The sequence below is a fragment of the Penicillium brevicompactum genome (genome assembly GCF_028827555.1).
Source record: "Penicillium brevicompactum strain IBT 35665 chromosome Unknown utg000005l_segment0_segment0, whole genome shotgun sequence".
NCBI classification, from domain to species: Eukaryota; Fungi; Ascomycota; class Eurotiomycetes; order Eurotiales; family Aspergillaceae; genus Penicillium; species Penicillium brevicompactum.
In genome coordinates this window covers 1,703,911-1,730,062 of record NW_026623208.1, presented here as the reverse complement: position 1 = coordinate 1,730,062, position 26,152 = coordinate 1,703,911, and the positions used below count along the sequence as shown (strand labels likewise).

The window sequence follows — 26,152 nt, the reverse complement described above, 5'->3', positions numbered from 1 at the left end:
GCCATGCAAAACCAGCCACAAAGCAAGAACTTTTTCAATTCTTTTTAGAATGACTCCATCTAGTAGAAGAAGCCGAGGAGCTTGCCAGCAACGTGCTTGCGGCGAGCCTCCTCGTGGTCCATGATACCGGCGGAGGTGGTCAGAACGACGTAACCGAACTGACGGGAGGGAAGGAGCTGGGTAGCCCACTTCTCGAGGTCACGGAGCTGGACGGGGTAGCGGGGGTTGATGACACCACACTTGTTGAGGCTGGGGGTGAATGTTAGCAAAGTGAAGGGACACAGGTTGTGGTGGAAGGAACATACCGGCCGTTAAGCTGGATAACGATCTTGCCGGAGCGGTGGTCATCGACCTCCTCGAACTCGCCGATGTAACCTGAAAGAAAGAAAGTCAGTATGTTGCGAAGATTTAAAAGTCGTCAAATACTGAAAAAGCAATAATAGCGCTTTGAAAACGTGTAAGATCTCCGCAGTTAATATATCGGACACTTAAAAGGCAGACGTCGTAGGTTGTTGAGACCGGCCGCCTAGTTATCAGTCCGAATGGCTTGTGACAAAACTCCTCATGACAGGTGATGATGAAAACTTCAAAATGAAAATAAAAGGACAATGAAAATGAAATCGAAAACTGAAACGAGTATCACAAGCGAACGTACCGTGCTTCTGCATGACAGAGAGGAACTTGACGATGACCTTGGAGGAAGGACGGATGAGGACCTGGCGCTTGCCAGCCTTCTCGGCGTTGTTCATGGCGTTGAGCGCATCGTTGAGGACGGAAGTCTTGACCATTTTGGCGGTTTTGGAATCGAGATTCTCAAATCGTTTGGGTGTGGAAAAAGATTATGAGGTATCTGTAGGACAAACGCAACAGAAAAACACCCCATTCCGACTAAGCGGAATAAAAGGGCGATTTCGAGTTGCAACTAAGTCAGCCACCACTAGTCTCGAGCGTAAAGAGTGCCCCTTATTTGCATTGCAAGGAGTTCTTCAGCCCGTGCCGAGTTGGGGGATGCGTATCATCTTGGCTTCCTGGACAGTTCCTAAGAATTTTCTATAATTCTGGCATCGGAAGCAATCTAGACAAGATGATTGCACCCCCAGACTAGCCGAGAGGCTGTGATTTGGGAGGGGGGATAAAAAACATACCTCGAAAGATGGTCGACGATGGATGAAGCAGAGAGAAGATTTCACCGACTAACTGAAGTTTGGGAGTGGTGCGCGGGTAGGGCTTGAAGGTCCCGGAGCCCTTATCGGGAACATCACGTGATATCATCCACGATAAGCCATTTGGGCTCATGCCTCAGGCATCACCAATTGCGCATACCTTTTCAGGTTTCGATGACAAACTTGAGAGGCACATGCAACGTTCATGCTGGAAGGTGACTGACTCTTCCTTGGAGAATAATGCTAAATTAGTGACTCTTTCGTAAAATGCAGGAAACAAGTGGTTGACGAGACAATTATTCCACCTTAATCCTACCACTACCAATCATGCAAGCACATCGAGACACTATGAACTTGTTCCATCTGTGGAACGTCTTCGTGATAGGTTGTTTTATACATGATTATCAGATAGTGAAAGGGCCGTGGGCAAGATCGGAGCATATACGAGGAGGATGTAATCGAGGACAGCTTTTCGTGACAATGGCTTTTCTGGTAGTGTGACATGAGGGGGAGGGATACATGGATGGGGAGGGTGAGACATGGGGTAGGGGATACATGAATTCTTGGGCTACATGATGATGATGATGCTATAGAATGCTGGGGAGGGGTCTTGTCTAATTAAAACCAACGTAGAAGAGGGGAGGAAGGGGAAAGGTGAAAGGGGGGTTCAAGAAGAAAACATCGGACAAGGTCATTGGAATAGGCAAGGGTAACTGGCTTTCATTCGAACGTGTGTGTGTGTGTGTGTCATCAGGGAATTGAGTACCAGCAAAGGGTTGAGGGGAACGAAGTTCGCGGTCAAATTGGAGAAAGGGAACCTGGGCTGGGAATAAAGGGGAGGGGGAATTTGGGGCAGGAGGTTAAAGCCCATGTTGAGTCGCCGACATAGTCGACGGCTTATCTGCGTACACAGATGACACCATAGGGACTCGAGGTCAGCATGTCCTGGTGCCGCTTCCAACAAGGGCTTTGGGAACTAGACCAATGGCCTCAGGTGGGGTGGCATGTGCTGTTCGAGACAAAGTCGAGCCAAACGTATGGAGAATCAATGAGATCAGACGCATAGACGACTTTACGACATGCCAGCACCCAGATTGATCTGGCGCTTGACCTGCTCACGGGTCCAACGAGCGGTCTCGATGGTGCGTTCGCTGTATTGCCTGGTTGTGCGAGTCTCCCGAACAAGGGCAGTGACCCAGTCGTTGCGGAAGTAGTTGGCGAGTTCACCGTTGGGGAACGCATCAGCAAGGTCACTGTTATGAAAGGTTAGCTGCGGCAGATGAGATTGAAGTGAAGGTTGATGCTTACCCAATCACACCCATGGCGGAACGCATGAGACCTTCGCTGCGGTTGCTCTCCGTAGAGATGATGTGAAGCAGCTGGAAGATGGATTCAACGAATGGCTGGAGCTGGGTGACTGCGGCATTATTAGCATTGTGGGCGAAGCAAAAGGTGGTAGATCACAACTTACTGGACGGTGTGCCCTTGTAGGACAGAAGGATACCACCCCAAGCATCCATGATACCCTCGCGAAGAGAGACAATGTAGTCGACCATCTCGTAGGGAAGGTCGGAGCTGGTGGTGACGCTAGAGGCCTGCTGCAGGACTTGGCCAACAACCGCCAAGTAGGTGTCGAACTTGGTTCCGATGGCCTGAGCAATGTCACCGAAGGTCTCCAGGATCGCGGGCTTGAGCTGGTTGGTAGAAGCCTGGTTGAAAGAGTCAGTACATAGGAAGAAACAGGGTCGCAGATCCGAACATACCGAAAGGGTCTTGAGCAAGAGGTTCATGAAGGTGTCACAGTATGGCTGGACCTTCTCGTTCAAGGCACGAGCAATGTCACTGACCAGACCGATGGCCATGGCACAGAGACCGGGCTCTTCTTGGTTGCCGAGGGCGTTGCAAAGGAAGGGGCTGAACGAGTCCATGTACTTGATGAAGTCATCCTCAAGAGCGCTGGCGATAGCACCAATTGTGGCAAAGACGACATCAGGAACACTGGACTTGGCACCGAGAGTGGTAAGAACCTGGAGAAGAACGTGCATGATGCGGTCGGCCTGGGGCTTGATCTCGCCCTCGAAGCGCTGGACAATAGCCAGAATAACACTGATCAAACTGGTCTGCATTTCCTCGAGAAGGATGCGGTCCTCGGGGCTGACAACCTGCTGCTGCATGGGAACGGTCTGCTCAAGACGCTGAATGATAACGTCTGAGAGAGTGGCGACCATGGGCAAGCTGTCATTGGCGGAGTTCATGACGAATGAGTTAAGAACTTCATATCCGGCGGTACGGAGCTGGTTGTCGGCGTCTTGTCTGCATAGTTGTTAGAATGCCAAAATTTCACGATAATTACTCTCTATGGACAACATACCGCTCGGTGACTGAAAGTAGGGACTTCACACTGTCCTCAAAGTGCTTCGACAGAGGGTTAGTCTGCGAGCCATCGTCACCGGCAAAGCGGTCTGCGACGTTCATAAGAGCCCAGCAGCAAGAGCTGGCGATCTTGGGGGAGTTTGCGAGGCCGTTGAAAAGGCAAGAGATAAGGGGCTGAAGGTGAACCTCGGGGTCCAGAACCTCGGGGCAGCAGTCGCATACGCGACCCAGGGCGTAGGCAGTCGAATCGCGGACGCTGATAGATGCGTCATCCATCATGCCCAAAAGCACGGACAAAGCCTGCTTGATCAGAGGCTCCAGAGTAGAAGGCTCGGGGCCCTCCATGATGGCACCGAAGGCGGCCACGGCGGCATCACGACGGTGCCAATCCTCATTGCGAATGTTCTCTTCAACAAAGCTCACGACGGGAGCGAGGACTTCACCCTGCACACACTGGGCGTAAAGCTGAACGGCCTGGTAAGCGGCGCGGGACACGTTGTACTCATCATCGCCGGCATCCTCGTCTTGTCGGCACATGGCTTGCAGCAGAACGGGGACAACCTCACGGGTGGCGACGCGGGCAAAGCCGAAGAATGGACGAGGCTCGACACCATCTTGTTGAGCCTAATAGGAAGAAATGGTCAGTAAGGCTCAAATAACTCTGCAAAATTCACAAGTTCTCACCTCGGCGTTGTCATCCTCGATGGCGATTTCCTCCTCACACACGGTGCACCAGAATTCAATAGCGAGCTTGGCAACTTCCTCCTCCTCGCTCTTCATTCCCATGATGCTCAGGCCAAAGAGAGCCTTCTCCATGTAGAAGCGCATCTTCTCGTAGTAAGAGCCCATAATGCGGTTCAGACAGCCGAACGCACCAGCCTGCACGCGAACCTCATCGGCCTGGGTAGCCTCACAGACGACCTGCATGATGTAGTTACGCTCTCCCTCGTTGTCCATGTTGGTTCGCACGAAATCGACGGCATCACTGAGGGCGGCGATGGCGGCGAAACGAACCTCCATGTTCGGCTCCTCGCGCCGAGCACCCTGCACGACAGCAGTGAGAATAGCATTAGAGTGTTGTGTAAGGCTGGCACGAAGTTCTGGATCTTGAGACTCGCAAATGTAACCGATGGTAGTCAAGGAAGACTGCTTCAGGGCGTCGCTTCCGCTACCGACATTCTGGACAAGGACGCCCATCAACTCGGGCCATTCATTGCGCGGCAGCTCGATCGCGGCGATGGAGACAATCAGGTTGGCGGCGGCAGATCCAGCGCGAACGTTTGCGGAGTGCAGGGTCTTGAGCGCAAGCTCCTTGACCTGGGTCTTGGTCTCCGGGTTGATGTTCTGGGCCCATCGAAGCTGAACCTCACGCAGTTTAGCCTGATCCCGGAAAGTGAAAGCGTTCTTCAGGGCGAGACCGGCAGCGACACGAATGTGAGCGGGGCTGCTCTCATTGGCAAGCTCTTGACCGAGTGTGATAAGGTAGGCCGCCTATCGGACAAGGGAGACGTTAGCGTCCTGGGTCCAGGGAAGCCCTTCCAGGCATCGGGTATAGGAGAGATAAGGGATACATACGAAGTCTACCTCCGCGGCATGTGCGAGTTGTTGTTCGGCATTAGTACGCTCGGCGGCATCAGGCGCGAGGGTGCTCTGCAACACCTGACGAGCATCCATGGTGTGCAAAGGAAAGGATGTGGGGGGAAGAAAAAGAGAGGGAAAAAAAGGTAATCGAGAAGAAATTCGAAAAAAGGGCTGAAAATCTCCTCTAAGCCTGGATCAGTCAAGAGTTTGAACACAGGCTGATCACCACGATGGCAGTGGAAGGAGAGGATTTGAGAGTGGGAGGAAGGGACGGAGTGTTTTTGTGGATATGACGAGGCGGCATGCACTAGGTCTTTCCGCGACAGAGTCACAGAGAGGAAAAGGTGCCTGGTGTGCACGCCCAAATTTCAACACTTTGGGGCAAGGCGGAGATTTTGAAAAGGATGGAAAATGCTGTTGAAGAGCAAGATAGGTGAGGAGACTAAATTGCAGGTTCGAAGCAAGAAAGACCACAATGGGTGAGGTTCTACGGGGGTTGCCTTCTGATTGGTCACTCTCTAGCTCTTTAGTCAGCTGTCACGTGATTTAAAGCCTTAGGCTCCTTGCTGAATATCTCGTACTATTGGACTTCCCATAGGCCTCATTCTGGAGTTTGAACATAGATATGGTGAAAGAATACTGTGTTCACCATGGGTCATCCTATTGCACATTGCATTCCCCTCTCTACGATGTCGAATCGTACAATGCAATCCCGGCTTCGATTCGCCTCTTGTCCGTCACGTGACTAATCGGTATTGATGATCTCAGGACTTGGCCTACACTTGCAATGATGAATCAACCAAAATTAATATTCTTCTTTTTCATATAAGCCAGAAGAAATTCAAGGTTTCGATTTCTAACAACTCTTATCAACTGTAAAGCACAGTTGGCTTGTAAATCCGAAGCGCATGGAGGGGCAACCCCTCTATCCTTTTGCTTGTTTTGGTTTTCCTTCTTACAGAACTGGTCAGCCTGTGGCCCTAGCGACCGATTCCACAGTGGGGTGCGAAGAGAATCCTCTAGAAAAAAAAAGAGGGAAATGAAGAGAAAAAAATGGCATTGATTAGGGCTTTAATATTATCGTCTGTATCTTTTTTTTAGTGAAGGGGCAAATCGTTCGAAGGACATTATTTCTGACATGTCTTTTAGCTTTACTGCTGATAATATGATAGGTGTTTCCAATCAGACTAAGATAAAGCGCTAGCTTCACTTATGCAAAGCACAGATAGTACGGAGTACTAGAAGGGCCCTCGAAGTACGGAGTACATACGGACTACTCCGTCCACGGGTGGTTACTCTGCGCTCTCTAAATACACAATGTACCACACCGACAACCTTGGAAGGACCCCGGAGTCTTGGGATAGATATTCGTGTGATTGCAAGGCTGAAATTTATCCGTAAATTTCATTTGGGTATATATATCATGAACAAATTCCATAGGTCAATCAAATACAGCCTTGGAGCTTTCAGCCTATATGCCTACTGACCTCTTGATTGCTTCCGACGTTTGCTCCGTATTACAAGTAAGAAAATACCTCGCGAGCACATTGGATCTTAAGACTGGAAAGTTCACAAAGAGTATTGTTTTCCAGGCGGGATGGATCTACAGCGATGGAGGAGCTATTAGGCCTACAGGCCGCGATCTCCATGGGGTTTGCAAAATTTCAGCGGTCGAGATAGCCTTCGTGGGAATATTGCAGTCAACTAAGCTGGCTTGACATCCCTGGCCTATAGCCCTGGCCTATAGCAAGATATGCAAGTCCGGGGAGAAGGCGCCACGCCACAGCTGCCCAGGTGGCCCGCCTCTAGGTGCTATGATCTGAGGACAGACTTTTGACCTATCAACCCAGACCCAGTGCGCCCACGGGTGCCAGATACTGCTAGTATGGTGTCTGGACTTTCCAATGACTACTCTTGGTAGCCATCATATCTTAGCTTGCCTGGTCGAACCAGATTTACTACTGCGAGTGGGTGGAGGAGGCACAACTCATTGCCAATTCCGGGGTACGCATCTTTCGAGAAAAGCTCTTGTCTTGCTTGACAAGTTCCCATATTATGGTAGTGTATATCTCATCATCATCTTCATCGTCCTGTGATACCAGCAGAGACTGGCAGTTGTCGTTCTCCAATGGGTCAAAGCCGTGCGCAAATTGAAGCACTTCTCGGACAGTATCCCAGGGACAAAAGTAGGGACATGCTTCATCTAAGCAAGTCTTTAAACAGCCCACGGGTGTGGGTCATAAAAACCATTCGGGCTTCTGGTCTTTTGCAAGGTTCTTGAACTTTGAAGGTCAATTTTGTCATACAATCCAGCCGGGGGCCAGGAAGCTTGATATTACTCCTTGGTCTTCAAAATATGTTGACCGGTACACAACCTCATGTAGTATGGAATATTTTTGCTGTAAATAAAAATTCATAGACAAGCAAGCAAGCCGGAAATACCCTGATGAATTTGATCGCATCAAATTGAGTCAATCAAGACATGGTCGAGAGCAACTTCGTAGTTCTCCTCCCCTGGCATCATAACACTTGTAAGGAACCACCACATTCAAAATGCAAGGAAGCAAAGTCCAAAAACCGAGGACAAAGAAACCGAAAAGTTAACTGTAAAGACCGGAGAAAACTCTATCATTAGTAGTTCTATAGAGGCTGTGCCAGCAACCTCAGACACCTTAACCGGTTTTAGACTGCGGAGAGCGGAGCCGATCACATTTGCCATCGGTTCCGATCCTCACTGTAAAACCCACGCCCATCTGGCACGTATGAGAATTTTACAATCACCACACCCAAGCCCATTTACAATCCTTCCAAGGTTGCAAGGTTACCAGCAGTGACAACTCCCAAACCATGTCCAGCCCAACACTCATCTTCATACATGGCTCCTGGCACCAACCTACATGCTACGATCCAATCATCAAGCTCATCGAAACACAAAAAAACCTCAAATGCATCGCAATAACCCTCCCTTCAACAACAGGGAACCCATCCGCAACATTCAAAGATGACCTAGACGTGGCCCGCGAAGCCATCTCCAACGAACTCGACCACGAGCGCAACGTAGTAGTCATCGCACACTCATACGGTGGCATGGTCGGCAACAGCGCCATAGAAGGGTTTACGAAATCAACCACCACCCAATCAAAAGCCCACGTCATTGGTCTGATCCTAATCGCTTCTGGATTCACTCTGACCGGTCTCACATTCATGGATCCATTCCTTGGCCACCCGCCTCCTGCATGGCGCGTGAATCGTGAAACGGGGTACGCGGAGCTTGTGGCTTCGCCGCGTGAATTTTTCTATCACGATGTGCCGGATGAGGAGGCTGAGTATTGGGTTTCTCAACTTACGAGTCAGAGTTTGAAGGCTTTGTTCGAGGGTGGGGAGCATACTTATGCGGGGTGGAAGGATGTACCGTCGTGGTATATTGGGACTACTGAGGATCGGGGCATACCGGTCCTGGCGCAGCGAATGGGGGTTGGGATGGCGAGGGAAATGGGGGGTGTTGTTGAGCATCGTGAGATGGAGACGAGTCATTCGCCGTTCTTGAGTCAACCTCAGGCGACGGTGGATATTATTGTTGAGGCTGTTGAGGCTTTTACTGGGTCGCAGAAGAGTGAACCCGCGAGTGCTCGGCGTGTGGATGTGCCTGTACCGGCTCTGCCAAGGGCTGTACTTTGGCAGCCGTCTACGTGGTTGAAGTTTGGACTCCCACTGGCATTTGGGCACGTTTTGGGGAGAGGAATTCTCGTATTTGGATGGGGCAAGAGGCTGTGGAGATCGAGATTTGGTCTGCGTAGTGTTTGATGTTGGGAAAAGATCCCTTGAATGCTTGTTTGATAGCGTACAATATCTAGCGATCAATAATTTTCTTCACTTTCGAATGTTAAGACCCGTAGGATCGTGAAAGATGGCCATCGACTCAGTTTCCTCAATCACTATCCATAACCTCCTGCTCATCTTGAGAGTATTCCTCCTCTTCAACCACCTCTTCCTCCTCTATAGCAGCATCCAAATCCAAAACTTCATAGCGCATAGAATCGCCATACAAAACACATACAGCCCGTCTTCCCTTGCGTCCATTAACATCAATATGAATGGGTTTTGCCTTAGGCCCATGAGCAGCAAACATGTGCCTGAGAATACCGCCCCAGTGGTGATCGGCCGAGAGATCTAGATCTGTAACGGCATTGGTAGGTTTTGGAGAAGTGGGTACACCCTTGATCTCGGTGTATATGGGGTTTGGAGTTGAGAGCTCGTCCAGGTCATCCTGGTGTGCTGAGACGGGCTGGAAGGGGATATTGAGGAGGTGCGAAATGCCTTCTGTTTCAGATGATTAGCTTGATCATGTTCTGAGGCAATGTTGCATGGATGACTTACTGCCGTTTCGCCAGAGAATCATGAGAGTGTCGTCGCTAACGAATTGGAGTTGGCGGACTTCGCCATTTTTGAGGTCGAGGATTGCGAGCGATGTGCTTCGTGTTGAGCTGACACCGCCGACGGAGTTGAGGACGACGCGGTAAAGATACACTGGGAAGGTTAGAAGAAGCTTCAAAGGATGCAGACGAGGACCCATAACTCACCTTGGTGCTTTGACGCGGTGGATCTGGTGGCAATGTATACGGTGCAGGGTTGGCCCTCCACAAGATCCTGCGTCATGAGTTAGTATGGAGACAATAGAACAGGGTAGTCAAGCTTACCTCGTATGAGACAGTGAGATCAATCACTTGCTGGTCGCAATCGGCGTGAAGTGTGATAGGAGAGCGATGAAGAATACCTCTGCGCTGAGTCAAGGCAATCTCCTCGAAAACCTTCTCAAACTGAATCTCCAAGCGCTTCGTCAAATCATTCAGCTTAGGAGACTGAACCGTGGTACCGTCACCACCCTTTTCCCGGGCGAATCGCTGCTGTTGCAGGAGCGATTTGAAGGTATCGTAGAAGGAGCGGTCATGGCCATCTGGAAGCCATTGGCCCGCGGGAGGAGCAGGTGGTGGAACAACTCCGATCATAGGAAGCTGTCTAATAAAATTGCGGAGTGCACTCTTTGTTAAGGCGCCTGTGATGTACTTCACAGTAGGAGGGACATCGAACAGATCCCTCTTCTCCTGCAGCTCTTCTAAAGTTTGTGACAAGGGCTCGCTGTTGAGGATGTGGATTTCATGGCGAAGCCATCTCGCAAATGCATTGAACTGGTTCAGTTCTTCGTTCGCATGGCTGAGGATCCGGTGCGACAAAAGGTGGAGACAGTCGAGTGTCTCTACAATAGCGTTCAACTTTGTCGTGTCAAGTCCGAGGATATCGCTTAGCTTGGGGAATTTAGAGAGTCCAACCAATCGACTGAGAAGAACTTGGCTCCGTTCTAATGCAGGAAGGAGACACTCGTGGGTTAGTCGCCGGATATTCTCATAACCGCCTGCAACGGCCTTGTCCCATCTCTTGTGGCCCTGTATTGTTTGTTAGTCACAGGGCTCTCCAAAACAGCGTGGGTCACCTACCCTTTCTCCAACGATATCCACAAGGAACTCCTTCATTGGCTCAAAACAATGACCGGTAACCACGAGGTGATAGATGGCAGTGATAAAGTCACACTGGCATTTCTCTTGCAAGTCCGCATTGACACTGCGCAAAAAGCGAGCCGGAAGCTCTTGCGCATTCTTCCATTCAATCTCAATCTGTCGCTGCACTTGGGCAATGTATCGGAGCAAGTTCTGAAGCTGAGTCGTCTTCGAGGCAAGAAGAGACAAATACCTCCCGGACTTGGTGATGAAGCGTAGGTCCATGGTCACTAATTCAAGAGACCCTCGATTCTCGCTGTTAGCAGGTGAAGCCAGCAGGGCATGAGTTGAGCTCAAAGGGTGAGAAGCATGTCGCAAGATACGACACGAACCGGGGACACCAGGCGATCTGCCGACAGGGAAAGAGCCAATTTCAAAGCAATTGAAGATGCGCAGATGAACCGTGCCATCATCAAAACCAACCGAAAGCACATCGACAGAGTCACTGGTGTCTTTCGTAGAATGGAATATAGCATCGATAGAGGCGCGCGAGCTAAAGACGTCGTCTTCACCTCCCGTTGCAGGAAGGGTGCTCAGCTTAGGCAAAGAGCTCTCGATATCCAACAAGGCAAGTTCCCTAGGCAAGTCCACCTTGAGAGTCGCCGCCGCTTTCGAAGGATAAATACCCGGCGCCAAAAGATCCTCAATGGACAACTGACCAGCAGAGTCGAGCAAATGGCGCTGAGCAGCCTTGCTATCAGTAAAATTGACATTCCAAGCCACGCACGTCGGCTTCGGAGTCTGCACTGCCTCAGCCTCGCCAGATGCTTCCCCTTGCGGCTGATAGGCCGGATAGTGATTGACCGTCTTCCCACTGTACGCACTGATGATGCGGAGGGTGGAGTCCCCACACGCGACAGCGAGGAGACGACCTACATTGTGTCAGTCACCACAGAACTCCAAAAAACGCAAAAGCCAGAAAACCCAGCCTGGAAGGTACTGCACAATGAAAACCAAATTCGAACTCACCATTCCCCTTCCACGCCATTCCTCTGATCTCGCCGTCCTCTTCGTCCTCGCCTAGGTAGGGATCACCCCCGAAGGAGCCTCCGAAGACGCGCTGTCCATTTAGTCGGAATACGCGCAGTTCTTCGTCCTCGGTCGCTACTGCGATCAGGTCCATCGTGGGACAGTACGCCATGGCTTGCGCCTTGCATTTTGCCGGTAGGGTCTTTTCCCCGACGGGCGTCAGTTGGGTGCCCTCTTCTGCCATGGTCTGTGAGTTGGGATTCGGACAGATGTTTCAGCCCATGCTTGGATTGTGATGCATTCGAGAATTGTAAGGTGGGTGGAGTATTGGGGCGTGGTCGTTTTGATGAAGCTGTTGATTGCGGGTGGATACAGGGATTCTTGGCGCGTTCTGTGTTCGTTTGGATTTCGCTGTCCGCTTCGGTGGGAAACAGCGCTGTCGAGCTGGGATTGGAGGGTATTATATGTTATATTTCATAAAGGTACCTAGGAAATTGCTATTTCATTGATTTTATTTTAACAAGGAGGTGAATGTTCAAAATCCCTGCAAAGCAAGTATACTAGGTGACCTCTGCCGGTTTGGATACACGGGATTAGCAACATTGGCCACCAACTGACGAAGATAAGTTCTCAAAAAGATTGTATTTGGATATATACTCAGAAGCGAATGTGAAAATGATCTCTATGTACAAGCTAGATGATACAAGGGCAGAGTATAGTAACTCCAACCCCAGCGACCAGCGCCAGGGGAATAAGAATAAAAATACGAGACAGGGTACACCCTGTCAGAAAGGAGTTCCATCCATCTCAGACTGAATCATGTTCTTCAGATAACTGAGCTCATCCAACATCTCCTGCATAGTAGCGTTGCCCTGGAAAGAGGCATTACTGCGACTAGAGCGGATGCGCTCGAGGGAAGCCTCGCTCACCTTCCGCTCCGTCTCTGACAGCTTGCGAGGCGTGCTGAAGTCCTTGGGGACACGGGGGAGTAACACGGGCGAGTCGGTGGGACTGCGCGACATGGAGAGATTCTCCATGGATTCGAGCGCGCTGAATAAAGCTGCGTGGCGCTTGGGGTTGCTTTCTACTTCGTCCATTCCTTCGATACCGAGGCCCGATGGGTCGATGCCGGGGGTGGATAGGGAGACGGTGACTTCAGGGAGGGAGTCGTTCCAAGGGGGATTTCGCCGGAGGCGGAGTTCGGGGAGGATGGCTTGGAGTGCACAGTCAAGTGGGGAGTGTTGGGGTCGGTGTTTGTTGCGCCATCGCCGGACTGCGATAGGTCTGGGGTCTTCCATCTTTCGGAAGAAGATTCGTCGTCCGGCTGGTTAAAGGTAGAATTTGACATTGTTGATTCGCGGGGGTTGTACTCGGTTTCGGTGTCGGTGCTCCATTCGGAGAAACGGCTGCGTTCTGGTATCACACGAGAGTGGGTGGAGTCGTCTGTCGAGGTTGTCATTGCAGAGAAATAGCTGCGTGGGATTTGATCATCCATTTCTTTGTCTCTCTCGTCAATAGCACGAACTGCTTCGTCCATGACCGAAGATGGCGTGTTAGGGAGAGTTGGAAGCCTCTTCTCCTTCTTCTTCTCTCTAGTGAAAGCAGCCGTGGGCGTCGGCAAGTCGCTAGAACTTGCAAGTTTTCTCAACGCCTCCCTCGCAGCACGGGTGTCGTCGATAGCTGCGGGCTTGCCATTCGTGGGGCCTCGAGAGGGACCGGGTTGGCGAGGTTCGGGCCGTGTCTGCACTGTAAGAAGACGTCCTGGCGCAGTCTCTCCACCAAGGCCTTTCATTGCGCGGCGGCTTTGAATAGTTGAGGGTCCAATAGCCGGACTGGGCTTGTTGGGAGAGGCTGCGGACGATGGAACGGCGATTCCAGCGTTGACCGTAATTCCTGGGACGTCGCGGCGCTTCTCGACGAACTCTCCTTGCTGTGGTGAACGCTGTGGTGAGCGCTTTGGGCCGTTCGCCCATGGGGCTGCTTCGAGCTTTCTATCTGCCTCGGTTGGCTGTCTCAAAGCAGCCATGAGAGCTCGAGCCCTGGGCGGTGACATGGAGCGCGAATCTTTCTTATGGCCTTTCCGAGATGCACTATAAGGTTGGGATGCGCTTCTATGAATTCCAGCAATGGGAGATTTGCTGGAAGACTGTCCCGGACTTGGGATGCGGCGAACGGACGCAGATGTCTGAAGACGAACCGGTTGAGACTGGGGTTGGGACTGAGGCTGAGGTGGTGGCTTTCGCGGGTTCATGAATTTGTCTTCTGGGTTCATGGTTCGCAAATGCTCCGATGTTTGAGAGCTGCCGCTCGCTGAGCGGGAATGAGACCGGCTATCGGGCAAAATGATGGGCACGTTCAATATATTCACAGGTTGCCCTGGAAGTAAAGGGCACATTGTAGTAATTGCCTCTGCCTCGTTGAAATACTCAATATCATCATCCAGCAAATACTGTTATATCGTCAGCTCGGTCCCCAGCAGCTGTATCTGTTGGAACTCACATAATACCAGTAAGTACTGCCCATCTTCAACCCTCCTGTTCGCCATTCGGTCTTGTCAGGCCCGTCACCTAACATGTCGGTGAACGTATGGCATCCTCGCCAGTGGCCTGGGCCGACTCGACTATCTCTCTCCATGACATATTTCTTAGAAAAATTGTCCCATGATCCGAGCAGTTTGACCGAGCGGACCTCGGGCTTGGTGATTCTGTACAGCAATTAGCGAGAGAACCGAAGAATCAGAGCGAGCCAAACACTCACAGTAAGAAAGTCATGAGGGTGGTCGAGATCATAGCAGGTTATGACAAAAGCAAAACAAGCAAAAAAAAAGAGTCGCTCAACGAACGGGAGACAAGTGCAAGGAATATATGAATATATCAGAGAAAGACGATGCACGGCAATGCAAGATGAACAAAAAGAAAATGCTGAAAGACAGAACCCCAGGAGAAACGCGCAAATGCAAAGCAAAAAGAACGATCTATAGATGAAAGTCGGATTCGAGGCGCGAAGTCCAGGGTCATATACCACAACGAGAAACGCCTTGCAGACCAGGCCAGACAACAAAGCAACTCCACAAAGGCGTTTCTATAATTACAGGTGAAGAAACGCTGTGCCTGTCTCAGGTTCTGAAGTGACAGGTCTAAGAATAAAACGATGGCAGAGGTTCGTTTCAGGTTCACCGGGCCATGGCTCCAACCGAAGAGCAGTGGACAAATCGGCTTCGACCGGTGCTTCAGGAACCGCGACGGGTCAATTTCCCAGGTGTGCTGCAGAGCGACAAGGTTGACCAATAGGAGGACGAGAGGAAGCGCCGACCACTCGGGTTGCTGTCGGCGTCAGGGGCTCACCCGTGGTGATTTGGTGATTTGTTGACGGGGAAATATGGTGGTGAAACAGGGGGACTGGACGCCCTGGTAGAAGGGAAAAGCGAAAACGGAGCGAAGGGGCGAGTTGGAGGTTTTTTTTTTGCGTGAAGGGGATCGGCGCGGGGATGGTATTGGCGCCGATCAGTAACTGGCGGTGATGGAGCTAGTCAATTCAAGGTCAGTTCCAAGTTCCAAGTTCCAAGGCAGCTGTCGTGGATACTTATCATACCTTAAGCGAGAGATAGGTCAGATGTGTTAAAGAGGAGGAAAATGTGAGGTCAAATTGACATTTGCGATTGTGGCTTGCCCTCCTCCACCTGTACCAGCCATAGTTCGTCGATCCCCACGCAAGGTACGGAGTACGGAGTACAGAGGCCATTACACTGCGTCTTCCCAACAAGCCGATGAGTGGGATGATCACGGAGATTGCTACATTTTTCTTTTTTTTATAAGCGATCTATCAGAGTTACAATTGGACACCTGTGTGTATATAGGAATTGTTTTTTTTCCAAAATGAAAAAGCGCTTGAACCCGGACCTCAAAATCCGTACCATGGAACAAGCACTTAAATACTCAACTTGGTGATGTGGCGAAGTGCATGTACTCCATACTATCATGACAAACTGGATATGAGACCGTGCTCGTCATGCAAAAGTGCTATTTAATTAGTCAATTGATGAGTCTGTACTCCGTAAGCTGTGCACATCTACTCCGTACTCCGTACAAGCCATCAATTGACCTCTAAATGTGGCGAGTGCACTGGAGTGATTCCACAAGATACATTTTAGGGTGGTTTCTAGCGTCAAACGTCCTCGGAGTTAAACGAACTTCCAATCCAACTCAAATGCCGAATGTGCGTGATTGGCGTGTCGATAGCCATCGTCATTGGCTCCCAAAGTGGACACAAAAGGAGATTATCAACATTCGCTGGCAGGGATGTTCCTGCATTCTCTCCACTCCGGCGGTTCCTGAGATTACGCCGACATGTCAGTTTCAGCTGGGATCGACCACTTGCATTAATCTAACTTGTATAGCTCGGGACGGAGGACTCCGTTCCTTAGACCTGCTGCCTATCCAACCTCTTATTTACAGCCCCAAGCACCGTCTTCAGAATCCCCTCACTGTTCAACGGCACCCCATTCTGCTTCCACGGAATAGTATCCACAATATCCCTCATACGCATATCCGGTCCCCTCAGATCATCATCCAATTGTCTGAGGAAGTTGCTCGCCCGGACATCGTTCCCAATTTGGAAAAATTGAATCCCAACCTGCCACGGAATCGCATCACAGGTAGGTCCATCTAGCTTCCGCGCCGTTTTGACAATCACCCCCTCCGCATCATCCGTAAATTCGCCATCGGTAATGGTGATGATATTAATCGGCTTGACATCCACATCTGGATCAGCGTAGCCGCGTGCTTTCTTCGCTGCATGCATGGCTTCCACGCGCTGCAGGTACGGTTCTAGAATATTTGAGAGCCGCGTTCCGACCAACGTACTTCCGCTCGGTCGCACCGAGTCGAATATGGCTTGGACTTGCTCCGCCGTTTGAATATGCTGGTACCCGTCCACGCCGGGCTCGTAAGTCGGCTGCCGCCACGTGTTTTGGCGGTTGTAGCTATCTCTGCGGTTTGAGGGTCTGCGTCGGTGGTTCAGGAAGTAGATGTCGATTCCGTCTTTGTCGTACTGGGTGCAGATTGGGGCGATGGCGGCGATGGCATCTGCGGCTTCTCGCCATCGACTGCCTTGCATGCTGGAGCTGTCGTCTACCAGGAATACGGTGTCGAAGTCGCGGAGGAAGGCATACTGTGAGTCTTCGGATGCAGGGGCGCTGATTTCAATTGTGGGAATTTCAACATTTTGACACGCTGAGTATGGTGGTGGGCGATCTGATGGTAGGCGCAGGGGCGCGGGTTCTGCTGTGATTTGTGTTGCGTGTGTTTGAGGGCTGGCAGATTTCGCAGCTTTGCGTTCCTTGCGCTCCCTCGATGAGAATGAGAACCATGACTTGGCCATGATTGGAATGTGTTCTTTTGGATGACGTTTGAGATGGATCTCCAAGTGCCAAAGACGATTCAATTATATTCCTGGGTCTAAACAAAGAGCCTGATCCCACAGGAAATTGCTTCTTTATAATTCCAAGGTTATGTCTGACGACGATGAAACTAAGTACAAAGAACAAACCGTGGAACCATGCAGCCCTGTGGAACAGCGAGGCGTATTCGGGGCATTCGATGACCAACAATGACCATCCACCAACTCATGGCCCAAACGCAACTGTCATAATCACACACTGCATATGCCTATGCACGACTGGCGTCTATACTCCAAGGCAGATTTGTCCCCGCAGCAGCCCTACTGGTGGGGAACAATGTACTGCGACCCAGGTGACCAAGTAGGTAATACGGAGTACAGGAGTCATTCATTCTGACTGTTGGGGTTAATTAAGCCAATCATACAAGATTCCTCTCGTTGGAGCCGCAGTTACATGGCCGAGTTTGTGAGGCCGCAAGGCTGTGTTGACACACAGCCCCCCCGCATGCATCCCGTAAGGCGCAGCGCAATTTAACCATACGCCCTTGCGAACGAATCGGGTGCCCGAGAGGGTCCAACTTTGATAAGGTTTGTGTGATTCTGGAATTTTGCTGGAATTATTGGACTTAGATTCAAATGGGGCTTATCAATTCCATGGTTGCAAGTTTGACCCTGGTGGTGCTAGGTCCACGAAGTCTATGGGGTTACAGCCACCATGACTGGAGAACAAAGCCTCACGCTTATGAAAAGCTTGGACCGCAAAGTATGCATAAGTGACATTTGTTGACCACAAGGTTGAATTTAATATCAATGTATTGACCATGTTGACCGGGGACACGACCGGTGAGGCACAGGCCACGGGATACCTTCTCTTCAACAGCAGTGCTGAGCACCCTTCCAACATCTTACTCCCGCCCTTTTTAGTTGATCTGTCACCATCAAAGATCTCAATACCCTGACCTGCGTGGTTCTAGCACCCCGAGCCCTCACCTTTTTGTGACAAGTTGTGAATCAGGATGGTTGGCCCGCAACGCTCTACATCCTCGAACCCTCGGCTAATGAACAGGGCCACGAATCATTGATGGAATCTTGCCGCTGTTGGGTCTGAAACAGAGATCCGTGACCTCGCAAATGAAGAGCAAACAGATATATTAGATATAAAAGCGAAAGGGGGTTCAGACGCTATACCCCCGAAGCAGGAATCTCTTTAACACAAGTATTCATAGGCGGAGCAGGGTGTCGCCTCGTCAGATCGGGCGCATCAGAGCTCTCGATGAGTGGATCTTCTTCCTCGGTCACAAAATGCAGTACACCAGGATCCGCAGAAACAATATCTGCAATAGCAAGGGCCTGATCAAGGCCCATGGTATGTCCAATCATCTTCAAACACTTCACAACCCATCCGCGAAGTTTATGGTCTGGACTTTCAACAATACCAGCGACGAATAATGGCCACAGAAGCACCAGTCCTCCAATATAGCTCTCCGGTGGCGGTAGACTGGGCTCTCTGTCTGCCTGGTGTGCATTGAAATGGAACGGAACACCTCGACAGATCTCCACAGCCAATCTCCTGATGGTTGATCGAAGTGTCTTACATTGAAGACGGAATTCTTCAGATAAGGAGCTGAGGGAGGATCTGTCGGAGATCCTGCGGACGTGGGAGAGAATTATTTCGCTGACGATGATTCGGGCACTGCGGTACTGGTTCCATGAGTTGCAGACCCAGAGGGTGGGGTATACGTGATATTGATCGTCGTAAAGGGAGATCCCTCGGAAGCGCTGTTGGAAGGAAAAATCGAAGGGTGATTTTGTATGGGTGGTGTAGTTGAACTCTGGAGGAAGCGAGGCCAGCCAGGCGATCAATTCGGCTTCAATGGCTGAGGCTGCTGATATGATCTCTTGTTCGTCGGTAAATAGATCGGCTCGGATGTCTGCGCGAAGATTCGACAGCTTTCCAATAATCATAATGAGGCGATTGCCATGTGCCTCTGCTGGACGGAGGAACATGGCAATCTTGGTGCATTCCAGAAGTGATTGAGGCACTCTTGCGTCTCGCTGTAAGCAGCTAATGATCTTTTAAGGGTGTCAGTATCTGAGACATCACGGGGGTAATAGTAGTACACACCACCTGGTATCGTAGATGTAAGAATAATTTAAGACCGGTTTCACTCTTGAGCTGATCTGTTCCTCTTATATCGAGTAGCGCTGTTGCGCCGTTGATATGGTTTGTCCAGCTATCAATATCTTCCGGGGATCTTGACGTGACCACCTAAAGAAAAATCAGCTGTCAACAAAACCATTCTCAAAACCAGATGATGAAACACTTTACTTCATAAATGGCAAGCAGTACGACCGCTCCTAGTGTCTGATTCGTCTTCGCCTCCTCCACGTCGGACAAAGCGGAGTTGAGCAATCTCAAAGCGGATCCATACTCCCTGTGGGCCACATCTTTCAGGCTCGGTAATTGTCTAACTCGGGAGAGCATAGCCGTCGCAGTAGCGATCACACTAGCCTGCATGGCTTTCTGACTCGCAGGACCCCCAGTCTGCAGCAAGAACTTGGTGACCAAATCACTCGACCAAAAGCTGCCGGGGAGGCAATTGGATCTCATGAAATAACATATAGCTTCATATTTGGTGGTGTCAACATCTTGCAGCGGCTGTACCTCCAATGGGCGTTGACCCAGGTGTTGTACAAGATATGCGTGCTGTGGATCGGACATGAAATCCAAGGGGTCCACCGAGCCGGAAAGCCTAGGCCGCACAGGATTCCCTTCTGGGGATGCTGTGCGAGGTGATCGCTCCGGTCGTTTTTGCTTGGCCCCTGCTGCAGCCTTTCGGACTACCGATTTGCTTTCGTCGCGGAACATCAGTGATAACTGGTCCCGGTATCCGGGGCAGTCCCGCTTGGCCCTGGTACATTGCGAACAGGCCGGTTGGACCTGGTCGCACCGGATCTTCCTAGACCTGCACTCTCCACATCCCTTGCTTGGCTTGCCACAGTAAACCATTTCGGAGAGATGTACTGAGTATTCGTAGGATCTGTATAAGATCGGGAAAATGTGTAAGATGCTGGGGCCTCCAGGGCTGAGCCACGCTTAGCCCAATGCGGTATGCTTTGCGACCCAAAGCTTCGACTTGTCGATCATTTGGCGGAGGTTCATATATGTTCTCACAGAACATAACAAAATGCTCGAAATTATTATATAACATCAGTACTCCAGGGCTGTATTATTATGAATCTCTCGATATTCTTCAAACCTGATGATAAGGACCTGCTGCATCGTTAGGTATTCAGGCTAACGTGATTTAGCTTCGGTCAAGCAGAGCATCTATATTTCGACAAGAGTTTCATAATTTTATCTCAACTACCTATCTTCATGAACTTCCAGAATGCGAGCTTTCGAGCTTGAATGCCCAGGTGTCGACATTTTCCGTTCTCATCCGTTGGCGAATGCCTCGGATGGTTCAACTGTCCAGTATGATATGGAGCAAATTTTTATGGCAACAAGGCCAAGACAAAAACGATCTGATAGCTTAGAGATTGGAATGATTTTGATCAGACACTTCATTAAACACTGCTACATTAAAACCCGGCTACAACAGCTAAAAGCACATCCACGACCGGCATCAATCTCCTGAGCTACTCAGCTCGTTTCGAAGGCGACTTGTTCTCAGTATCGGCTTGCGCCACACGCTTTCTCTTTCCCCTCGGCCGTCCACCCGAGTCCGAATCTTGTTGCACCACCCCGCCTGTTCCGTCATCATGCCATTCACTGAATTCCCACTGTATTGAGGTCGATTGATCGTCACTGATTCCCATCCCGCGTCGCGAGCGCATCAAGCGACCCAAGCGGCTTCCCTCCATCATTTCTTCGAACCAGGGAATCCCGCCAGTTCGACCTCGCTGTAAGCTCCTCGAGATATCCGGGAATTCCGATGAGGTTTCAAACGATGGAACGATCACCGAAGAATCGGTTTGAGCGGGTGCCAGATCTGACGAGGTTGAAACACCGGCGTGGGGAGCATCTTCGTCGAAGTCTTCAGGAAGCAGACCGAGATCATCGAGTACCCGCTGATCCTCAACAAGAAGACTGCCGATTGCGACGGACATAAAGTCGGATTCATCATGCGGGTCCTCGGTCCAGAACGTCAGAGGTGTACCGCAGAAACCACAGAACACGCGCTTGGTGTTGGGTGCATGGCGGGGCGAGAAACTACGACGAATAGAGGAGTGTGTTTCGTCCTCGTAGAATGAGCGAGTGGTGGATTGGTACCAGTCAAGAGGTACACGTAGCCACGCTGAAAGAGGTGTGCCGTGGAATCGACCTGTAGTAGATAGAGGTGAGTCGGGAGATCGACAAGCTCGGCTTGGGTTTACTGACGGTTGTCTCGGCTGCTGTCAAAGTAAACCTCCGCGTGGTCCGTCACATCCTCCGGAATGTTGATCTGATATTCATTACGGCCACAAGAGCATGAGCCGCGTAGCGGCTCGACGGTCATGGTTGTACAAAAAGTACCGTGGCGCTTGGAGGTCTGGACGGGGTTGTTATAGATGTGGGTTGGAATGGGAGCTAGGCGACCAGAGGAGGGATTCGACTGATTGAAGTTTTGATAGAGGAGTCGAGATATCTTCCACAACAATAGTTGAGAATTGAATTCCACTCGAGCATGAAAAAAAAAGAAGTGAAAGAAAAAGAAAAGCAAGGCGTGTTCAGTGGACCCTCTCTATGACGTTTAAGATGTGCCAAGGCCCGAGTTCCCGGCCTGCTCTTTACTCCGCAATGCCTTATCGCTTCCTATCGCTTTCCCTTTTCACATCTTCGCTCTGTCGCATTCCGCTATTTGTTTGATCAAGTACACATCCCTCTCCTACAACTGAATCGCATATCCATAAGCATCGGGGTCATACACGCAAACATCGTGCCGACATATTCCCGCATACGCGCTTCCAGTTCCCGCTGAAATCCTCCAGTCACCAAGCGCCACAATGAATGCAGAAGATGACCATGATCGCTCATCGTCGACACCGAATGGCACATCCAAGCAGGGGTCTACTCAAGACAAAGACAAGCCTCGTCTGACCGACCAAGAAAAAAAGAGCAACCACATTGCTTCGGAACAAAAGCGGCGCGCTGCCATTCGCGAAGGCTTCGATCGCCTGACTGAGCTGGTGCCCGGTTTGGAGGGGCAGGGCCGGAGTGAGAGCATTGTCCTGCAAAAGACGGTCGACTTCATTCATGTGAAGCTGCAGGAACGCCACGATCTCATCGCAGAGATAGAAAGCAAAGGCGGCCGCGTGGACGACTCTTACCGTCCAACATGATCATGCCATCTTTGTGTCTCTGATGATACTTCAAATTGCCGTGTTGCTGCCTCTGGCACCCTCCGCTGGCGGATCTGAGGTGCCTGGGGGTGACATGGATTTACCGAGGTCCGGAGATCCTTTCCTCAAATTTTGGACCACATGGCCCTTTTTTTTCTCTTTTGCCTATCCTACACATTTCCTTTTTATCGCCTATAACTCACCACTGTATCAGGAAAGGCATGTTGCAAATGATTTTATGCGGGACCTTCCTCGTTGCCAAGGATATCTTGTCTTCACACACGATTTGACGCCCACCACCTACTGCGCTGCAATTACTCGACCCAGTCTTCGTCAACGTGCTGCTGCGCTGTTGTATTGCTTACTTTTGAATTTCTATCTTTCTTGTACATTGAACTTTTTTGATCTGGTTTGTTTCCGTTTGGTACCAGAATGTACATGGTCATGGTTGTTGCTGCGAAGCAATTGGGGCGTTTTTACCACTGGATGGTTAGTTTGAAATTGAGTCCGCTTTATTTGAATGAGCGCCATCCTCATTTTTGAGACGGTTTCCCCCAAGTCGGACGTAATTGACATCCGACAGCCGTATCGAGCATCACGTGTATGGAGACAATGTCATTCTGGTCGAAACGGTCTGCCGTAGGCTTACCGCCTCCGATTGGAGACGATACTCGATTGGAGCTAACCTTGAAGGGATGGCTGACGTACTGCGCCGTGAAATACGTTTGCTGGTTATCGATTGAGATTCTCGTGTACCATCATCGCATGCTGCAGTACCGCGGCAAAGCATTTCACCTGTAAACGACATTCTGAAGGAGAACAGATCATCCCGCATTGCATCCAACAAGAGCTCAAATCCAAGCAGTACAACTCCACACCTTGGTCGAACAATTCACCATGGAAGATTCCAAAAAAGCTCTCCTCTCCCAAATGGAAGAATCCAACAACGGGGTATCCGATCCACCCCCGGCCTACGACCAGCCCTCCACCAAGCCCCTCCGCGGGGCACCTCTGCCACGCCCACCACCCCCTCAACCTGCCCGCTCTCAACGACCTGCGCAACAAACGCGTAATCCTCGCCTCACAATCGCCCCGCCGCAAACAGATAATCTCATTCCTCGGTCTCCCCAAATTAGAAATCATCCCCTCCAAGGCCGACGAAGACCTGCCCAAGAGCCTCGGTCCCTTCGAGTACGTTCTAGCAACAGCCCAGAAGAAAGCCCAAGCAGTCTACGAACAAGAGATCGACAACGAAGAACTCGGCGAGCCAGCCCTCATCTTGGCCGCTGACACAATCATCGTCGATCCGTCCTCCGGGTCAATTCTCGAAAAACCCCGCTCAGAAGCTCACCATGTAGCGATGCTGCGCTCACTGCGTGACGTCCGCGATCACAAAGTCTACACTGCGCTTGTGGCCATGGCGCCGCTTTCTAGTGCGCGGGATCCCGGGTATGCCATGGAGACTACTGTTGAGGAGACGGACGTGCGGTTTGATTCCGAGGTCACGGATGAGTTGATTTTGGCTTATGTGCGGACGCGCGAAGGCGCGGACAAAGCCGGTGGGTATGGGCTGCAAGGACTGGGGAGTATTTTGGTGGAAAAGATTGATGGAAGCTATGATAATGTCATTGGGTTGCCACTCAAGGCGACGTTGAAGCTGATTGAGTCCGTTATCCAAAAGGCGGATGATGAGGAGGGGTTATCGGATGAGGAAGATGAGGATTTAGAATAAAGATTGCATGATGGGTGTTATAATTGATTAGAATTGGCCGGGTTGTCATCTTTGGCCTGGACTTGATGTTTGATATTGCATTATGGCTTCTGCGGAAGCTCAAAATAGCGCTCATGGGATCACCATGTCGCATACCTATTTGATTTCCTCTGTCACTACTTGGCTCTCTATCCACGCTTGATGGCTCTCACCTTGTCACCACCTGGGCACCTACATCTGATTTCTCACTGAGAAACCCCCGGTATCCACTGAAGCGTCCTGATATGATGACTGAAACCTGCGACCCTGAACACATACTCAGATGGACAAAAGGGCACGCCATTTGACGCTTTATTTAGTCTTTAGGGCCAAGGAAAGCACTCAATCTACAACCAGCAAGCCGATCTCTAGTTGGAGGGATCAAAAACGATGACTTTATCCAATTCTCTATACTCTGCTTCAATCTCTCCCCGCAACTGATCCAACATTTCCTTCTGAACACGCCTCTCCTTCAAGCAATGATCGACCGAAATCTATCAAAGCTATACATTCATCGTGCACCTCTCAAGCATACTTGACAGTGACACTGTTGCTGGTGAGAGAAGAAGAAGTCAAGATAGAGGAAGATTGCTGAATATCCATCAGAGTAGCACCAGACGGGCCAACACTCCTGCCATTCTTGGTAGCCGAAGCACTGGAGAATGTGACAGCTCCGAAGTCGACGAAAGGAACCAGCTCTCCGTTGCTCTCAAAGTCCTCAACAATCCACTCGGCATTGTATTCGCAAAGGTCGCCATCAACACCGCCATTGAAAGTGTGAGTGACAGACTGCCCATTCGAAACATTCTCGATAACAGCAGTACCACGGGTCTTCGAAGTGGCATCCACAGTAACCTTGATGACATCTCCAGCAGAGATCGAGATTCCAGAGAAGTCATAGGCATAGTCGGGGTACCACTCGTACCAAGCATCATAGGAGACGCTGCCTCCCTGGACGCAGAAATCGACTCCGGTCTGGAGGATGGCGCTGGAGCAAGTATCACCGTCGATGCCGACCCAGGCGGAAGCACAGTACTGCTCGAAAGACGAGGCGCCAGTAGGCAGCTTTGGGGTGGGGACAGTGAACTCGGCAGTCACAGCGGTATAGCCGGTGCCGATGAGCACGGCACCAGCCCAGTTGGAACTGTATTCCTCGTGGGAGGTTCCGTTGAGATGGATAGCCTCGGTGGTGCCGGGCTTGAAGGGAGGGTTGCTCTTACGGCTGGTGGCTGCACGGCGAGCTTGACGCTGCGCAGTGAGAGGTGCAGCGAGGGCCGATGCGGCGAGCAGAGCTGCGCTGACGATGGTGGTTGAGAACTTCATTGTGAAGATTGAATTGTTAAGCTGGTAGGCAAATTGGGAGATGATTGAATGAGAAGGCTAGATTGACTGGGGAATAACAAGATCATGGTCAGGACATGCCGTCTTTATACCTCTCGTGGCTACGGTTCCAAGCCCTGGAGGTTGGCGTCGATAGCCCTAGAGAGGAACAGGACCCCGTGGTAGTCAGGAAATCAGAAGGTCGCTTGCCCCATCTCGAACTAGAAGATTGACCACGATGTAACATCGCTATTGTAGGAACCTTGTGAGAAATGTTCATATCTGTTGATGCCGTCGGAGCCCGGTGGTATCAAAACGACTAGCACTAGACGGTGGTCCGGATGATAGCACGTTATTTGCGGTATGGGTAGCTCACTCAAGGCATACATGCTCAGACTAATGCATGAAAAAGTAAGGAACATTTCCAATGGGAATATCGGGTCAGTTTATAGACAAGAAGCGCAATTTGCACACCTTGGGTATCTTTTCTTCTTATGGATGCTCTGATATAATTGAGGCATTCAAGAGTCATCAAGCACTTAGCAAGACTCGCACCTGTTGCCCACGCTGAAACGACTCTGGCTTCGGTCTTCCAATATTGAGAGTTCAAGGTCCGATAAGACACCTTAAGCCGGACTCCCAGGGCTAGCAAAGACGGCGGAATCTGTATAGATTAATCAGGCAAGCGAATACAGTACCAAGCCCGATGAACTAGTTTCAAA

General features: G+C 50.6%; 12 protein-coding genes across 12 annotated transcripts; 3 read left to right on the top strand and 9 right to left on the bottom strand.

The window, feature by feature from the left end:
• Positions 1 to 59: 59 nt before the first annotated feature.
• N7506_006482 (40S ribosomal protein uS8) lies at positions 60 to 788 on the bottom strand (the record flags this gene model as incomplete). The annotated part of the gene is made up of 3 exons (XM_056955775.1): positions 60 to 249; positions 306 to 375; positions 656 to 788. The coding sequence occupies 3 exons, from the start codon at positions 786 to 788 to the stop codon at positions 60 to 62; spliced, it is 393 nt and encodes a 130-aa protein (XP_056810109.1).
• A 1,447-nt stretch (positions 789 to 2,235) lies between these two features.
• N7506_006481 (karyopherin beta) lies at positions 2,236 to 5,210 on the bottom strand (the record flags this gene model as incomplete). Its single annotated transcript, XM_056955774.1, has 7 exons — positions 2,236 to 2,416; positions 2,472 to 2,580; positions 2,635 to 2,872; positions 2,927 to 3,476; positions 3,535 to 4,160; positions 4,221 to 5,027; positions 5,112 to 5,210. 7 exons carry the CDS (start codon positions 5,208 to 5,210, stop codon positions 2,236 to 2,238), a joined length of 2,610 nt encoding a protein of 869 aa, XP_056810108.1.
• Positions 5,211 to 7,964: 2,754 nt separating this feature from the next.
• On the top strand, positions 7,965 to 8,921 carry N7506_006480 (alpha/beta hydrolase; the record flags this gene model as incomplete). The annotated part of the gene is made up of 1 exon (XM_056955773.1): positions 7,965 to 8,921. One exon carries the CDS (start codon positions 7,965 to 7,967, stop codon positions 8,919 to 8,921), a length of 957 nt encoding a protein of 318 aa, XP_056810107.1.
• Positions 8,922 to 9,045: 124 nt separating this feature from the next.
• N7506_006479 (uncharacterized protein) lies at positions 9,046 to 11,882 on the bottom strand (the record flags this gene model as incomplete). Its single annotated transcript, XM_056955772.1, has 6 exons — positions 9,046 to 9,437; positions 9,495 to 9,644; positions 9,698 to 9,764; positions 9,815 to 10,558; positions 10,610 to 11,541; positions 11,639 to 11,882. 6 exons carry the CDS (start codon positions 11,880 to 11,882, stop codon positions 9,046 to 9,048), a joined length of 2,529 nt encoding a protein of 842 aa, XP_056810106.1.
• A 541-nt stretch (positions 11,883 to 12,423) lies between these two features.
• Positions 12,424 to 12,675, bottom strand: N7506_006478 (uncharacterized protein; the record flags this gene model as incomplete). The annotated part of the gene is made up of 1 exon (XM_056955771.1): positions 12,424 to 12,675. One exon carries the CDS (start codon positions 12,673 to 12,675, stop codon positions 12,424 to 12,426), a length of 252 nt encoding a protein of 83 aa, XP_056810105.1.
• Positions 12,676 to 12,722: 47 nt separating this feature from the next.
• On the bottom strand, positions 12,723 to 14,427 carry N7506_006477 (uncharacterized protein; the record flags this gene model as incomplete). The annotated part of the gene is made up of 3 exons (XM_056955770.1): positions 12,723 to 14,087; positions 14,138 to 14,342; positions 14,396 to 14,427. 3 exons carry the CDS (start codon positions 14,425 to 14,427, stop codon positions 12,723 to 12,725), a joined length of 1,602 nt encoding a protein of 533 aa, XP_056810104.1.
• Positions 14,428 to 16,057: 1,630 nt separating this feature from the next.
• N7506_006476 (uncharacterized protein) lies at positions 16,058 to 17,017 on the bottom strand (the record flags this gene model as incomplete). Its single annotated transcript, XM_056955769.1, has 1 exon — positions 16,058 to 17,017. One exon carries the CDS (start codon positions 17,015 to 17,017, stop codon positions 16,058 to 16,060), a length of 960 nt encoding a protein of 319 aa, XP_056810103.1.
• Positions 17,018 to 18,217: 1,200 nt separating this feature from the next.
• Positions 18,218 to 20,045, bottom strand: N7506_006475 (Zn(II)2Cys6 transcription factor; the record flags this gene model as incomplete). The annotated part of the gene is made up of 3 exons (XM_056955768.1): positions 18,218 to 19,108; positions 19,161 to 19,304; positions 19,365 to 20,045. The coding sequence occupies 3 exons, from the start codon at positions 20,043 to 20,045 to the stop codon at positions 18,218 to 18,220; spliced, it is 1,716 nt and encodes a 571-aa protein (XP_056810102.1).
• Positions 20,046 to 20,677: 632 nt separating this feature from the next.
• N7506_006474 (uncharacterized protein) lies at positions 20,678 to 21,537 on the bottom strand (the record flags this gene model as incomplete). The annotated part of the gene is made up of 2 exons (XM_056955767.1): positions 20,678 to 21,363; positions 21,420 to 21,537. The coding sequence occupies 2 exons, from the start codon at positions 21,535 to 21,537 to the stop codon at positions 20,678 to 20,680; spliced, it is 804 nt and encodes a 267-aa protein (XP_056810101.1).
• A 487-nt stretch (positions 21,538 to 22,024) lies between these two features.
• N7506_006473 (uncharacterized protein) lies at positions 22,025 to 22,360 on the top strand (the record flags this gene model as incomplete). Its single annotated transcript, XM_056955766.1, has 1 exon — positions 22,025 to 22,360. One exon carries the CDS (start codon positions 22,025 to 22,027, stop codon positions 22,358 to 22,360), a length of 336 nt encoding a protein of 111 aa, XP_056810100.1.
• A 520-nt stretch (positions 22,361 to 22,880) lies between these two features.
• On the top strand, positions 22,881 to 24,092 carry N7506_006472 (nucleotide diphosphatase; the record flags this gene model as incomplete). Its single annotated transcript, XM_056955765.1, has 2 exons — positions 22,881 to 22,961; positions 23,184 to 24,092. 2 exons carry the CDS (start codon positions 22,881 to 22,883, stop codon positions 24,090 to 24,092), a joined length of 990 nt encoding a protein of 329 aa, XP_056810099.1.
• A 543-nt stretch (positions 24,093 to 24,635) lies between these two features.
• On the bottom strand, positions 24,636 to 25,433 carry N7506_006471 (A4/G1 family peptidase; the record flags this gene model as incomplete). The annotated part of the gene is made up of 1 exon (XM_056955764.1): positions 24,636 to 25,433. One exon carries the CDS (start codon positions 25,431 to 25,433, stop codon positions 24,636 to 24,638), a length of 798 nt encoding a protein of 265 aa, XP_056810098.1.
• Between the last annotated feature and the right edge of the window lie 719 nt (positions 25,434 to 26,152).